The sequence below is a fragment of the Chanodichthys erythropterus genome, chromosome 20 (assembly GCF_024489055.1).
Source record: "Chanodichthys erythropterus isolate Z2021 chromosome 20, ASM2448905v1, whole genome shotgun sequence".
Taxonomy (NCBI): domain Eukaryota; kingdom Metazoa; phylum Chordata; class Actinopteri; order Cypriniformes; family Xenocyprididae; genus Chanodichthys; species Chanodichthys erythropterus.
In genome coordinates this window covers 35154699-35171285 of record NC_090240.1, presented here as the reverse complement: position 1 = coordinate 35171285, position 16587 = coordinate 35154699, and the positions used below count along the sequence as shown (strand labels likewise).

Here is a 16587-nt window from a genome sequence, read left to right as displayed (position 1 = left end):
CCTCGCAGGTGATGCTCATTATCACTCGCACCACCGGCCTCGCCCCGTTCCCTCACGGCTCTTACCCGCCCTGCTCGTCACAAATGGTATTCAGAAAGCAGTAATTTCAGGTCTATTGTGATTCAAAAAAGATCAGATCTGCTAAATCTCAACACTACTTCATCAGATTGGCTTGTCCAAGTGTGACACTGTAGTTGTATTTTATGTACAGACATTTAGAATAAAGGTACATCACAAGTATCCATATAGGTTTCTTTTTCAACAGGTTTTTTTTTATTTATTTTTTTTTATGATATGTAAAGATTTTAAAGTAATTTGTTAGTGGTTAAAGTAAAATTAAATTCTGTTATCATTTACTTAAGGCTGATTTATATTTATGCGTCGAAACTACGCTGTAGCTACTTTGAAGGCTTTATGACTATGTAGTACGCGTAGCCACCTCAACAAAAATGTAAGAATATGTCATTTCTACATGCGGACCACAAGCACTGTGTTTGGTCTGCTAGAACCTCTCTCTGCATGTGTAATTGCAAGTTGACGTGAAAACCGGTGCGTAGCCTATGGCACAGAGGTTACGGTGTAGGTCCGAAGCAGAAGTATAAACCAGCCTTTACTGTTGCAAATTTTTATTCCAAATCTGTATACATTTCTTTTTGTGTAAAAATATAGAGGTCAATGTCAAATATTGGGTCAAATATTGACCCCAACATTCTTCAAAATATCTTTTTTGCGTGTGTTCTGCAGAAGAAAAAAAATGTTAGAATGACATGAGGATGGTAAAAGGTGTCAAATTTGTTTACATTTTTTTACAAAATGGCAGTTTTCCCACTCTTTTGAGATAGAGGAAAGGCTGCACAAACCCTGAAATGACCACAAAGCATGAAGCCCCAGACCAGGACAAAATAAACGTCTCTAAATCTATAATGTAATAAAGCACAAGAGAGATGATCATAGGACCGTACATAAGCACAAAAGACGCCCACACAATCCGAATGATGCGAAAAGCCTTGAGTTTGTCTTGATTCACTCCAACTTTCCTCTTGAAGTCGTCACTAGGTCCAGGACGCTTCAGAGCCTTCAGGACCATCAAGCAGCTGAACGCTTTGATACTGAATAAACAAGGAGCTCTGGCAAGACTAAGCTATATAGTTTAAGGATGTTCACTGAAACTATTAAGCTTGAGCTGATGGTCAGAATCCATCCAGTGACAGAGATGGCAATCCTGTATTTCATGGGTTTGAACTTCAGGAAGGTGACAGGATGGAGAACTCCTATGTAACGCTCCACACAGATGCAGCTCTGAAACAGAGGACGACCGACCAACAGCACCAATCCAGGAAAGTATGTGCCAAACTGATAATCAGCACAATTAAAGAAATACTGCTGTATGGCAAAAACACAGGAGAAACAGAAGAAGACCTCAACAAGTGCTGCATTGAAGACAAAGATTTCGGTGGACTGTCCTTGAATCATCTCCTTCACACTCAGCCATAGGATGTAACAGTTTGCTGGAAGACCCAGAACCAGGTTGATGCTGACAGAGACAGTGATAAAATAGGAGGGAATAACATAACACGAGCTGGAGTTCACTGAGAACATCGATGGTGTGCATGTTGAAGTGTTAGTTGCATCCCACGTCACCATTTTTGTATTTTCTTTTAACCTATAAGAAAGCAAATTGGAGAGATAAATAAGTGTAGAAAACAATAAGTATAAGCATTAAAAAAAATAAATATAAAGAATGTTTCCTCACAAGAAGCTCTGGTTCAGTAGATGTTAGTTTGACTCCTGCTGATTGAAGTTGAGACTGAATGTGGTTTGTTTTAAATGCTGCAGAACTGCATTATAGTGACTTGTTGGAGAGTTTGAGACTTTTTGAACAGTTTTGCATTGATGCAATATTCAAATTCTGTTTTTCAATATGTGAAATGCACACCGAGCATGCAAACAAAAGGCTATTTATTTCAATCACACTTCTATTTGTGAAGTGGAATAATTTTGTCTGTGTTCACAGTAATAGTGGCAACAATGCAAAATATTCAGATGTGTTACGGCCTGTGCCTTGTGTGTGTTGTGTGACGTCATGACTCTGTTTTTTCCTGAGAGTTTTGATTGTAGGTCCGCCCTTGTGCACCTGCTTCTAGTTGCGTGTGCTTATATGGAGGACGCTGAGGAGACTGGAGCGAGGAGACACACCAGCAAACAAGCTTTTTTCCCTTGTTTCTTTATTTTGTCTTTATTTAAGGTGATTTGTTTGTCGTGGTTAAGTCAGGTATTTATTTATTTATTATTAATTTGGGTTTACTGTTGGTTATTGGGCATTTATTCGGGTTATTTTTCTGTATGATATATGTTCCCGATTTCTTGTGGCGTGTTGAATAAATATTTAACGAGGTATTGGGTTTCGCGTGTCCTTCTTTGTGTTGCGGTTCCCCTTTTTTTGCCTTGAATGTAGGGGTGCGTAACAAGATGTAGTTTTTGCACCAAACCTGGCATTTGGGAAGTTCAAGTCCTGTTGTGTATGTTTTTCTGAAAATTCAAAAGTGCCAGCATCAAAATTATGCCTGGCCCCAAACAAGTTAAAAAAGCTTGATACCATTAAAAGAATAAGACATCACAAGCATAAGTAAAAACAGCCCATTTATTCATAGATGACTAGATTCTCGTAGGTCTCAATGTTTTGAAGTTTATCGCTGGAAAAATCTATGAGTATTTTTCTTTGTCCTGGCAACTTTGGTGTGAACTCCACTTTGGCGGTGACAAACTCTTTAGGACCAACTGTTCCAACTCTGCCAAAAAATCAAAAACAAAAAATGGTTAAACTCATGCATTTTTCTATATTATATATTAAAAACAGCCACAAATGTTTTGACAGTGTCACAAATCATGGGAAAAAATGCTTTAGTCAGAAAACAGTGTGACTGTTTAAGATGTTTAGGGTTTTAATGAGCAACACGAATTCAGTCATTAGTTTATCTTTAATATCTCAAACAGGTAAAATAAGTAAGCTGAAATTTAAAAACACAATACTGGACTAAATTCAGCAATGTTCACTTAGTTATGTATTGATGCATTAGCACTGAACAAATGCTGCATCTGTCTCCCAAATTGGTCAAGTGATGAGTTAAAATGATACCAGGTATGTCTGCTGACAGAGGGGGGGATGTTATTTCACACCCTGATCCTAAGTGATCAGATGACTTACTCATGAGTGATGGGTTTGCCGTTGGTCAGGTTGGAACCATGTATAGTGAACACACAGTTCTCTAGGGGGTCTGGCAGTGGATTCTGCAGCACTAAATCTGCCAACAGGATCTGGCCCACTTTCGGCACGCCCAGAATCTGTGGAGGAACGAATCACACCTCATTAGAGCCATGAGTCATGCATACGCTCATTCAGATTAAATATGTACTGGCTGTCTCAATTCAGCGAGCAACTTGAAAAACCCTCCTGATTCAGTCCAGCAGTAGTCCTGCTTTTTCTTAAAAGGTTAAGGGTTTTTGCTTTAACATTAGACATTAACGTAATTTTGTAGTTATTTAATTTAACAAATAGAAAAGGTTGTTAGATGGACATTTCTATTTAGATTTGGGGATGCGTTGATCCCCTAAAATTGCGAGAGTGCCTCCTGTGTGAACGCACACACGTTCTGGGATTGAATCCGGGATCGATCTTGTGATGGGGACCAAGTACCATGGCTGGGATCAGTCCTGGAATGTGTCCTGTGTGACCGAAAGGCAGGGCCAATGCTGTAAGGGGTGTGTCGTAATGATGACGCTGCAGCTGAGATCGTTCTCCAGCTTACTGGAATGGTACACGATGCACTAGTTTATGATCGAATCCCCCCAAAAAAAAAATGCACAAGCATGGTTTCTCAAGAGAGAAATCATAGATCATAAACAAGCTTAAGACGCTACGGAGACGCACGTCACATCACATTCTGATGTCACGTGACTTTATGGGTTGTGTGTGAACAGATTCCGGAAAATCACTGGCAGTGTGAATGAACCAAAATCAAATGATGCCGGGACACATTATCCGTGTATTTTCCTGAATCTCTGTGTGAAAGAGGCTTTAGAAAATGATTTTGAAAGTGGAATCAAAACAGGCTGATGGTCTGCACCAAATGTGGTGGATCTTGCTTGAAAACGTCTTGGGTTACGAGTGTAACCCTTGTTCCCTGAGTAAGGGAACGAGACGCTACGTCAGTGACGTGATGGGAATCCTCTGCATTTTTTGTGTTCGCGAAGCACTATTGTATCCAACCAATGAGAGAACGTGACGTCAGAGGCGGGCGACGTCGCGGACCGGAACCTATAAAGCATGCCCAGAAAAAAAGAACGCTAGCTTCTGTGATATGTCTGAAGTAAGCGCTCCAGGCATGCTGGAGGTACGGCAACGTGACGTAGCGTCTCGTTCCCTTACTCAGGGAACAAGGGTTACACTCGTAACCCAAGACGTTCCCTTTCGTGGGAACTATCGACGCTACGTCAGTGACGTGATGGGAACGCTGTCCCCACTACGCCGTGCCTCCGAGTGCCTGGCTGCTATCTTGTAACACCAAAGCACCCGGAGTACTACTCACATTAAGATTTTAAAATCTGATGAAGGTGTGCTGGGATGACCATCCAGCAGCGCCACAAATATCCGCCAAGGAAACTCCTGACATGTGAGCTCTTGAAGCAGCCATACCTCTTGTTGAGTGTGCCCTAACATCCAAGGGGCACGGACTCCCCAGGGCTTTATACGTCAATGAGATGGCCTCAACCACCCATTTACTCATCCTCTGCTTAGACGCTGGGCCCCCTCGACTCGGGGACCCAAAACATACAAATAGTTGGTCTGATTTTCTCCACAGGGCAGCTCTGTGAACATAAGCGTCCAATGCCCTCACAGGACACAGCAGATTAAGTTTTTCCTGATCCGGATTAGTGAGCGGAGGGGGATAAAAAGCCTCCAAAACGATAGGACCTGGGACCCTAGTGGGGACCTTAGGAATGTAACCAGGCCTTGTATGTAGAAAGGCCTTAACCATGCCTGGTGCAAACTCTAAACATGATGGTGAAACCGAAAGAGCTTGAAGGTCACCTATCCTTTTCAAGGATGAGATGGCCAGTAAAAACACAGTCTTCAATGTGAGCATTTTATCTGACACATCTTCCAAAGGTTCAAAGGGCGCCTCAGCCAACCCTTGTAACACAATGGCTAAGTCCCAGGTCAGAGATTTTGGGCATACTGAAGGCCTCAGCCTCAGTGCGCCACGAAGGAAGCGAACAACTAAGGGGTCTCGACCTACCGAGACACCACCCATAGGAACATGATAGGTTGAAATAGCAGCCACATACACTTTCAATGTGGAGTGAGTTAAGCCTTCTGAAAGCTTTTCTTGAAGGAATTGAAGCACATAGCTGACAGATGAGTGGACCGGGTCCACCCTATGATGACTACACCATGTAGCGAAAACCTTCCACTTATACATATAAAGCTTCCTTGGTTGGGAGACCAGATTCTATGAGCCTCGCCCCCTCAGGGGCCAGGCCCACAGTTTCCACATTTCTGGACGGGGATGTAAAATCATGCCGCCCGCTTGGGACAGGAGATCCTGTCTGACTGGAATCTCCAGAGGAGAGCCGTGAAGAAGTGATACTAGGTCCGCAAACCATATTCTTGTTGGCCAGAAAGGAGCCACCAATATGAGGTCTACCCCTTCCTGACGGACTTTGTCCAGAACTCCCGGGAGCAGAGAGACTGGGGGAAAAGCATACAGACGTCGCCTCGGCCACGTCTGTATCATGGCATCCAACCCCAGAGGAGCTGGGTGCCTCAGAGAGTACCACAGAGGGCATTGAGTTGACTCCTCTGTGGCAAAGAGATCGACTTCCGCTCAACCGAATGTTTTCCATATGAGCTCCACTACCTCTGAGTGAAGCTTCCATTCCCCCGGACTCGCGCTCTGCCTAGACAGAGCGTCCGCCCCCAAGTTCAAATACCCCGGAATATACGCCGCCTTTAGCGAGAGTAATTTCCCTTGGGTCCACAGGAGGATGTGACTGACCAGTTTGCATAGTGGACGAGACCACAGTCCCCCTTGGTGATTTATGTAGGAGACCACCGTAGTGTTGTCTGTCTGAACCAACACATGGTGGCCCCTCAGGTCGGGGAGGAAGTGCTTCAGAGCCTGAAACACTGCCAGCATCTCCAGCCAATTTATGTGCCAGGAGAGCTGGTGTACCTCCCAGTGACCTTGAGCTGAGCGACCACTCATGATCGCTCCCCAGCCCGTGAGGGATGCATCTGTCGTAAGCATTACGCGACGACATGAAGTTCCCAACACGGGTCCCTGGGACAGGAACTAAGGCTTTTTCCACATGACCAGAGCACGAAGGCACCGCCGCGTGACTTTGATCATGCGAAAAGGATTTCCCCTCGGAGAAAACCCCTTGGTCCTGAGCCACCACTGTAAGGGTCTCATGTGCAGAAGGCCAAAAGTAACAACGTTGGACGCAGCTGCCATCAGACCCAACAGTCTCTGAAACTGTTTTACAGTGAGTGACCGGCCTAACTTCACCCCATTCACGGCCCCGAGAATGGAAGTCACACGAGCGGGAGTCAATTGCGCCCGCATCGTGATGGAATCCCAGATTACCCCAAGATAGTTGGCAACCTGACTCGGAACCAGCACACTTTTCTTGGCGTTGAGCCTCAGCCCAAGCTTCTTCATGTGCGACAACACAACATCTCGATGTTGAGCTGCCAGACGTTCTGTTTGAGCTAAAATCAACCAATCGTCGATATAGTTCAGCACGCGGATGCCCTGAAGTGTCAGCGGAGCCAAGGCTGCATCCACGCACTTCGTGAACGTGCGGGGTGATAGTGATAGGCTGAAGGGAAGAACCTTGTATTGGTATGCTTCGCCCCCGAAAGCAAACCTGAGGAACTTCCTGTGAGAAGGATGGATGGAAATGTGAAAATATGCGTCCTTCAGATCTATTGCCACAAACCAGTCCTCGGATCTGATCTGTGGAATAATCAGTTTGAGTGTAAGCATCTTGAACTTCAACTTCTTTACAGATCGATTTAGTATACGAAGATCTATGATCGGACGCAACCCCCCATCCTTCTTTGGAACAATGAAGTAGCGACTGTAAAAGCCTGACATTTTGCTGGGAGAGGGAACCCGTTCTATAGACCCTTTTTGCAAAAGCATCGTAACCTCTTGTTCCATTACCAGAGACTGCTCTGGAGCTACCACTGTGTGAATCACTCCACTGAACCTGGGCGGACGAGAACCGAACTGAATTCTGTAACCCTGTTCTACCATGAGCAGCACCCATTTCGAAATATTCGGAAGAAGTTTCCATTCCCCCAAGAATTCTACTAAGGGAACCAGCCTCTCGAGACTGGTCTCTGGTGTTTTTTGAGCACTTGACTCGTTTATCTGACGCGGCGCACCGGCAGATAAGCGAATCACGTGCTGGCCGACCCTCCTCGGAGGATCGAAAGGGACTGCTGCGCCCTGTCGCACACTGGGTGGCAGGGTTGGCAGAACAGAAATTAATCGTCGAACCCCTTCGGAGGGGGCTGCCCTCAGAAACCCTGGCCCATGATCATCAGGATTTCTTTTGGGAAGCCTTCCGGGAAATAATGACGGTCCTCAGATCCGCCCTACCCCCGGAAGGCTTTGGCTTTGCAGCACGCTCCGGTCCCCAAGCTTTCCGCAGGGGAGCACGGGCGGCCACACTAGCCTTTTGCTGGGACCTGTGTCCCGAGGAGCCGGCTATCGGCTGAGGCTGCCGGGCGGGGGCAGCCTCAGCCGATAGCCGGCTCCTCGGGACACATGAGATTTTCGGGGGAGGAACCTCTGGAACGCCGCTTTCGGCTTTTTCGCCTCCTCGAACCTGTCGACGACAGTATTAACTGCGTCGCCGAACAGGCCCTCGGAGGAAAGCGGCGCATCCATGAGGATGTGTTTATCCTTCTCCTTAATATCAGCGAGGTTGAGCCACAGATGTCTCTCCGTGGCCACCAGGGCTGCCATAGAGCGGCCTACTGACTTGGCCGTCTCCTTGGTGGCACGGAGAGCTAAATCCGTGGCCTTCCTCAACTCCTGAATGGTTTCGAAGGTTACCTCCCCACTTTCGTCAATCTCCCCCAGCAGATCAGCTTGGTATGCCTGCAATATTGACATAGTGTGCAGACATGCCGCAGCCTGACCCGCTGCCGAATAAGCCTTGCCCACCAGATTCGATGTTTGCTTTAAAGGTCTGGTGGGCAACGTTGGGGATTTCAGGGACGATGCAGACTCGGGCGAGAGATAGCTCGCAAGCGTCTCTTCAACCCGAGGCATCGCCCCATAACCGTGTTGCTTCAGCCCAGTAATATTGCTGTACATTGATGTCTGTGGGCTGAAGACACGGTACTGCACAGGTCTATTCCACGACCTCGACACCTCAGTGTGGAGGTCGGGAAAGAACGGCAGTCCCTGACGCTGGGGTAGTGACCTAGCTGGGAGGAAGCGTTCATCCAACTTGCTTTTAACTTTAGGAACGCTTTCCTCTGCGGGCCAGCTTATATTTAGTTTCTCTACTGCCCGGGTCACTACCTCCATAAGCTCCTCATGGGCTGGAGATGAGGATGACGGTCCCTCATCACCACCCTCGACACCTTCAACATCAACCTCCTCGGAGGAAGATTTATTTAGTGCCGGTGCCTCCCTTTGAGTGGAAGAAACCGCAGCGCGTGCTTCCACCACCAAAGGAGAGACACTAGATCTAGCAGGTAAGGGGAGCGATAAGGCAAAGCCCGTCTCTCCCCCCTCTGCTAGATCCATTTGTGAACCCCACGAGTGCAGCCTTCGCTGTGCCTCGGCAGCAGCGGGACCAGACCCGCGGGGAACACTCGCCGCGGCGCCCTCCTCAAAGAGCGCCCGGCGTGAGCGCAGCGCCCTGAGAGTGAGTCGCTCACAGTGCACACAGACAGCCCCCTCAAGAGCTGCCTGTGCATGCTCAACTCCCAGGCATTTCACACACATCTCGTGTGTATCTCCCTCTACGATGAATCGCGGGCAAGGAGGTGCACACTTAGTGAAACGCTGGCTTTTCTCCGTCATTTTCTTATATATATATATATATATATATATATATATATATATATGTCTTTTATGTGTCTTATTTCACTTGTTAGAAACTCTTGTCCTCAGACGTAGAGATCACTTTCTGGCGAGATGGTAGACAAACAACAGTAAATAAGACAGACAAGATACAAATAGCGCTTACTCAAGACAACAGAAGCTAGCGTTCTTTGTTTCTGGGCATGCTTTATAGGTTCCTGTCCGCGACGTCGCCCGCCTCTGACGTCGCGTTCTCTCATTGGTTGGATACAATAGTGCTTCACGAACACAAAAATGCAGAGGATTCCCATCACGTCACTGAGGTAGCGTCGATAGTTCCCACGAAAGGGAACTCCACGGGTTGAATAATGTACAGCATTTTAGTGACTATTTAGGGATTTAATAAACAAAAAACTTCTGCCGAATAATAGTATGTTAATTTTGTAAAGCCCACATAATGTTAATGTAAACCGTTAAGCTTAGTATAACGAAATCAGAAGCTTAAATTTACATTGACGATTATTTCAGGGCTGTCCAGTACGATAGTTCGCTTTGCTCTGTAGAAATCCCGTGTCTCTGCATCGATGAGTAAAGCCATCAGTTTGATCATCCTGTCTTGAGTAATGGCTTTACTGTACTCCGCGTACTCCAGTCGAAGAGTTACCTTACCCCCTGAAACAGAAAACAAGATGAGACATGGCTACCTGTTTGAATACATTTGAATACACACACTTAATCTTACCCTCAGTCGAAGCTAAATTCATCTCTGTAAACTCGCCCAGTCCACAGGTTTCTCCAAGTTTGCCATTGTAGGAGACTGCCTGGGCATAAAACATGACCCGACAGGTCTTTGTGACCATGGTGTTGTTTTTGAGCTCTGCGTAGACATCAAAGTCAGAGCCGATCTGCATATCCGGAGTCACTCTGATCTTGATGTGTAAACCAGGTTCCTCTCCAGCCTGTGCCAGTCTGTTGTGATGATTTGCTTTCTCATAAACTTTTCTCTCCTCTTCAGAACCTGAACAGAATATGATGGGGGCAAGTGAAATTAATGTTATGAAGCGACGAAAATACTTTTTGTGTGCAAACAAAACAAAAATAAAGACTTTATTCAACAATTTCTTCTCTTCCCTGTCAGTGTACTAAGCTGTTGACATTGTAAACATGGGTTCTACGTCAGAATGGCTCATTATTGGCCAGCTCCTGCATCAACATCATATGAACAGCGTCAGCCAATACTGAGCCGGTGTTCTGATGTAGAACCTAGAAGCGCTCTCGGAATTCATCAAAAATATGTTAATTTGTGTTCTGAAGATGAACGAAGGTCTTATGGGTTTTGAACGACATGATGGTGAGCAATTTCATTTTTGGGTGAACTAACCCATTAACGTCATAATTTATGGATACCAGAAAATGCTCAGGCTTACTCTCAGGAATCTGTCATGTTTTGGATGCTGGTGTCTCAGGCTTTTTAACTAGCCTCACAAAGTCCACCATTGATAAAACACCAGCTAGACCAGCACCAAACTTTGACTGAGTTATTGCATTCAGCCTTTTTTCCCCAAGCAGAACAGACACACCAGTTCTATGCTATGGATTCCCTTTTGGGAATTGAACCTGCAGTAAATCCTGTTGCTTACCAATCTAAATCCTTAACCATGAATGAATGAAAGTACCCAGAATGCCTCCCTACCCTCTGGATACTTGTAGTTGTGTGTAATGTCCTCTCTCTCATCTCGCGCCACTGCTTTAGTGCTGATTGACTGCCCAACCTCCGTAGTGGATCCTCCCATCTTAAAGACTCTTCCATCTCTCAGTTTGATGTACTCCACCACGTCAGCATTCACCTCAGAGTACAGGAACGGGACGTCGTATTGGAGAGTGAGCTCGCCCTCTTTAATTGCTCTGACGGAGGCTGGACCACAACAGAAGACGCCTGACAGGAGGGCAACACAACTGAAGTTCATTGACTCTGATTTTTTTCTTCAATCAGATGTTGATTATTTGCTCACCTTCACTTGTATGCTGTGGTGTTGGGTCACTCGCTTGCCAGCCCTCGTACCCAAGTGGCAAATCTGAACGTGTCATCCAGTTCTCCACCCAAACATGGAAGTTCCTGAGCAAGGACAAGGTACTTTATTTCATATTTGCTTTACACTCTTTGAAATAAAGTTCCCAAAAGGGTTTTTTTTGGCCATAGAAAAAACATATTTGGTTCCCCAAAGAGCCTTTCAGTAAGCAGTTCTTAAAAGAACCATTTTTTTTCCCAGTGTAAAGAACATTTTTATATTCTGAAGAACCTTTTGTCCACTATAATGGAAAGGTTATAGTGGACAAATAGTGGTTATAGTGGAACCTTTTGTGCAATGGAAAGGTTCCATGGATTTTTAAGGTTCTTCATGGAACAATCAATGCCAATAAAGAACCTTTATTTTTTAAGAATGTTCCATTTAACTTTATCTGGATTAATTTTGGCTCTATTATACATACCATATGGAGTCGTTAGCAATGTTCTCATCAAATTCATTGTAGAAACGCTCCATTATCAGGTCACCATTGCTGTCACGTGCTGATCCAAAGTTAGTGACGACTCTGCATGGGATTCCCAGAGCTCTGGACACTGGGACACAAATAAAGCATAAAATATGGATCAGAATCTATCATAAATGACATTGTTTGTACAGGAGGGTAGTTTGAAAAAACCGGGACAGGTATAGGCCTTTAAAAAGTAAACATAAAAGTGAACGTTATGAACCAAGGTTATTAAAACATTTTAATGATGAATCTAGAAATTACCTCAACCATTATTATAATTATTCCTTGTGTTTCATATTCAGAACCATGCAGACCGCCTTGGACAAATAAAATGAACACAGACAAACCTCCACCAACTACTATAGTGCAATGGTGCATCTGCTTGCTAATTGGTTGAATGATTATTAATAGACTTCTTATAATTATTGCAGAAGTCAATGCATCACCTGTGCAGGCAACAGCTGCGAACACCCAGCACTGTCCGTAACGCACCGCCCTGCAGCCGTCGCTACTCCACTGCCGGAGGATGGAGCAGCTGTCCTTCCAGACGGTGGGCTTTACCCCGTCCTCAAAGTCATCTGACCAGTTACCCACCAGAACTCCTTTATCTCCTAGACTGTTGATCTGAACAATACAAGACAACACATGGCGGTGAGTTATGCACTTGAAAGAACCTTTAACATTTTCTTCAATGCATGCATGCATGCAAGTCATTTTAGACAAAATAAGAAGAAATAAGAAGAAATTGATAGTTTTGCTTAATCTAAACATAGATTAGAATCTAAACATCAAGTTCTAGATTGTAACTAAATAGCAGTTGAGCTGGTGAAACACTTCGACTACAGTATAGTTGGTATAGTAACTTTAGTAATGTTTGAGGTGTATTACTAACCATGGCACTGAGGACTTGAGACACGTACACAGGATTCCTCCTCTCAGAACAATCCAGAGCTGCATCACTTATGTAGTTTGGACTTTCATCCAAAATCTGCAAACAGATGTCCAATATGCCAGACTCGAACTGTGGAAACAGAAACCAAACGTGTCAGTGAAGCGTAAATGCTTCGGGCACTAATACCAACTCAGTGTTTTATTGGCTGCTTCTGCTTGAATTAAGGATAGCTTCTGATGAACATGTTGCTACTCTGAAGCAATCATAGAGAAATTTCAAGAAGCAGAACCTGTCCAAAAGACCATGGTAGGACTGTGATACGCTTGGGTAGCCCACGGTAGATCAGCCCGTCCTGAGAGAGGATGTATTCCTCCCTTTCAGCATCACTTGCCAGATACACTGAATCCCCTGAAACAACCAACACAGACTGAGAAGGTTAATTTGAACATGTTTATTGATTTTATCCAAAGTGCTTACAACTAATGTAAAATGCAAACCAAGCAATATTAGCAGTGCTTCCATTACAAATGTTAGAATAAAGTCTTGGTTGACATTACGATTTGACTCAAAAATTGGTGGACAGGTTTATATAATGCTGTAGAATAACACAGCGCTGCTTCTGATTGGCCTAATGTTACCTAATTTGATGAAGAGGAGTTAAAAAATTCTAATCTGACTGTTTAAACTGAAACACGTATGCAAAAATCCTGTTTTAACCCTTTGTGCTGATGCCATTAAAGATATATGTGCTATCAAACTACAAAAAACTGATTTTTTTGCACAAAGCTCCTGCTTAATTACTGTATGTGCTCATCAATATTGATCACTAATAATAAAACAGCTTACTTTTGCACCAGGGGTTAAAGAGCAGGACAAATTCTCCCAGACCAACTCCTTCTCCCTGATCCAGGATCAGCTTATAGACTCCAATAGGGGCGTTTGGGTGCGAGCACACGGTCAGAGAGACTGTGCTGTCGGACGTCGTCTCTGCAGTGGCGCTCCAGCATGATCTGGAGATGAGTTTACTGAGGCTGAATTTGGCTTTGGTTTGTGCTTCCACTGAGGGTATTGGACCTGAGATTAAACAGAAAGACATGAATGGATAAACACAAGTACTCTTAAATGCGACATGCATGTTTTGAATCCTTTGCGTAATGTTTCTAATTATATATAGCCTATGATCTGATGACTGTGTGCAGCATTACTTTCATGCCTTTCAACTATGTAAATCCTCTAAATGCAGGAGTAAATTTTAATGTCATGGGACGCCCCATAATAAAACCAGCCCTAATTTGTTTTAAGTATTTTAACAAAGTCATTAGCATTGAATGTGAAACAAGCCTCAATACTCTTCATGCACGTTCCTGGTTTAATTGTGAATGATTTATAAGTGCATGTTACTACAGTTTGGTATCATAATTATTTCATCAAAGTCCCCCTGTAGTCAATAATTTTATCCCTTAAAACTCACATTTGATCACCAATATGACAAATTTAAACGTTTTTCCTGTGGAAAAAAATCGTCATGCCTTAAAATAGCTTGAATGTGCACCCTTCATTAATTTAGTATATGCAGATCTATGAATATGCTAATTAGCCGCTCCTCCACTCACTCACACAAGCTCAGAGATCCACTCGGTCAACTTACTCTCAGTTACACTCAAAAAAATAACTTGTTGGTCTAACTTAATTCAATTATGACACCTATTTCCACACAGTTGAACTGATTTATTTGAACTTAAGCTAGGTTAATTGTACTAATGAGTGAAATTCATCCTAATTGAATGAGATCACACCAGTTTCATTTGACGTATTCTGTGTATGTTTCCTGAACATAATTCATTCTTGTTGATCCAACCAGTGCTTTTTTTTTGTTACCATCATGGTGAAGATGTGCGCTTGTGCTTAGTTTTTGAGTAGCTGTTGTACACAGACATAAATGTTTCATGACCATTGAGAGGGGAAGAGCTGATGACCATATGTAGACTGTGTAAATTTTGTGCTGACCCTCAAACTAATTTATTTATATTTCTATAAAAACTAAACTAAAATAACACTATTCATATGCTAAGTAACATTTATAGCATGCAAATAATGATCAGATAAAGAACTTCTCATTACTGGCTTGAGCACAGTTAATGCTCGTTGTGAACAATATAAATTTGTTTTACGTAGCCACCTAGAGCCTAACCACAAGGTCTACACTTCAGCATAATGGTAACCTCAAAAAATCGACATAACATAAACTCTTTTAAATGTCAAATATAACTGAACTTCAAACTTTAAAAGGTATTTCCCTTTACTAAAAAACACATTAAACAGCACTTAAGTTCAACATTTACTGTCCCAATCTTTCCCTACGCAAAGCATGCTGGGAACTAGAAATCCACTGCCCAGGTTCAATCAATGCAACATAAATGATTCATGTAGTCCCAACACAAATGGTTTAGGTTGACCTAACATTTTGCAAATTTAATTTCATTTAACAATTGAGTGCGAATGCCAATTAAGTAAAAAACTAAAGATTTGTGTTGGTTCAGCTTATTTTATTTAAATAAACTGAACAAGCAGCTAGAATCATTTTTTTGAGTGTAACTAATATATATATAATATTAGTTCTTAATGACAGCATCTGTCAGTTAAACTCGGACTCTTGTCAACTGCAGTTTCCAGGCTTTGCTTTCACATGAGCTTCACTTTCTGCACTCCCATTGGTTATTGCTGCAATCATTTGCATAAAAGTTAAAGTCTGCTCAACTCTGATCCATTGGCAGTGGTTGCTTTCGCTCATATCACCTACTCATGAAGTTATTTTTTTTTTAGTTTTGTATCTAATGGTTCAGATATGCAGTTGCATGTTTTATACAAAGTCCGAAAAGTATGAAACTGATTGAGAAACCTGTTTTGGCAATAAAATTGATATTGGCCCCATTTTGAAAGTGAGTTCCCGGTCTGAAATGTAGAGTGATGGTGAACGGCTGTCCTCTCCTCACGATCAGTCTGTCCACACCGTTCAGAAGCGTGTGGTGATTCGTGTTGTTCTCCTCACACGCCAGATCAATGTGTTCAATTTCCATGACTGTGAAGGGAAGAGACAGAAAACATGTAGTCTTTGAAAAATGCATTGTGCATATATATATATATATATATATATATATATATATATATATATATATATATATATATATATATATATAATATTTTTCACTTGTATTTGTAATTTTCAATGGCAAAGCAGTTCTCGACACATGCACAACATTCTGCCATTTAAGCATTTCTATTTTTGGCACATGACCCATCAATTCTTGACTAACATTTGAGGAATCAGAATGAATGGGTTTGCATGCTTTGCAATGGACAGGAACGTCATGCACAGCTAGAAACGGATGCAAAGCATTGCCAAACGTCAGGTTTTAGCACTCTGACCCATGAAGCTATGTAGATATTTTAAATGGATAAACACCACAGTCACGAGTGATAGCACAATGTCAGCAATACTGACTGTTGTAGAAGAAAAGCATTGAGAATGAAGTATTTTAACTGGAGACAAAAAAAATTTAAGGTTTTGCAATGCAATCATCTGTTTGATTGTCAAGAGAAGTGAATAAACTGTTTCGCATGCTTCAGATGACAGCTGTGGATGATCTTTACATTGCAACCACATGTACATAAAGAATTGACCATGCTTTCACAGAACGTGTAAAGACACCATGGCAAATAATTTCTCATGCATTTTCCCAATAAATATCCAAATGCACCACAAAACGTGCTGTATTTGCTTCAAATGCTGGCGTGAAGTTGATCTTACCTTTGTCCATCGTCCCAGGAGGTAATGCTTGGCCTTCGCGCGGCGTGTGACTCCGTGTTGGGTGACTTCAGCTGGTGTTGGGGTCACTGGAGAGATATTCCTGGCGTTGTGTCCTAATGTTACGTTGGTGTCAGGAGATGAAGACTTTGAACCCCTGCTCTAATTTATGACAGTTCCTGTCTTCTACCAAAGACTGATAGCATTAAATCACATTACAGCATGTCATGTTACATGAGTCTATT

At 43.2% G+C, this 16587-nt stretch overlaps 1 protein-coding gene across 1 annotated transcript; it reads right to left on the bottom strand.

Moving 5' to 3' along the window:
• Positions 1–2641: 2641 nt before the first annotated feature.
• tgm2a (transglutaminase 2, C polypeptide A) lies at positions 2642–15614 on the bottom strand. Its single transcript, XM_067371534.1, has 12 exons — positions 15437–15614; positions 13384–13611; positions 12827–12945; positions 12538–12666; positions 12092–12269; positions 11601–11730; positions 11123–11226; positions 10804–11046; positions 9853–10128; positions 9622–9782; positions 3206–3342; positions 2642–2789 (listed from the first exon to the last, which is right to left on the bottom strand). Exons 1-12 carry the CDS (start codon positions 15612–15614, stop codon positions 2642–2644), a joined length of 2031 nt encoding a protein of 676 aa, XP_067227635.1.
• Between the last annotated feature and the right edge of the window lie 973 nt (positions 15615–16587).

What these genes read in the sequence shown, in the direction of transcription:
- tgm2a (XM_067371534.1), bottom strand. Translation starts at nt 15,614, where the DNA reads ATGGAAATTGAACACATTGATCTGGCGTGTGAGGAGAACAACACGAAT. An exon ending in ATTGCTAACGACTCCATATG is followed by an intron (nt 11,227 to 11,600) that starts GTATGTATAATA and finishes GTCCTTGCTCAG; the next exon opens with GAACTTCCATGTTTGGGTGG. An exon ending in GCCCTGAAATAATCGTCAAT is followed by an intron (nt 3,343 to 9,621) that starts GTAAATTTAAGC and finishes GTTCCTCCACAG; the next exon opens with ATTCTGGGCGTGCCGAAAGT.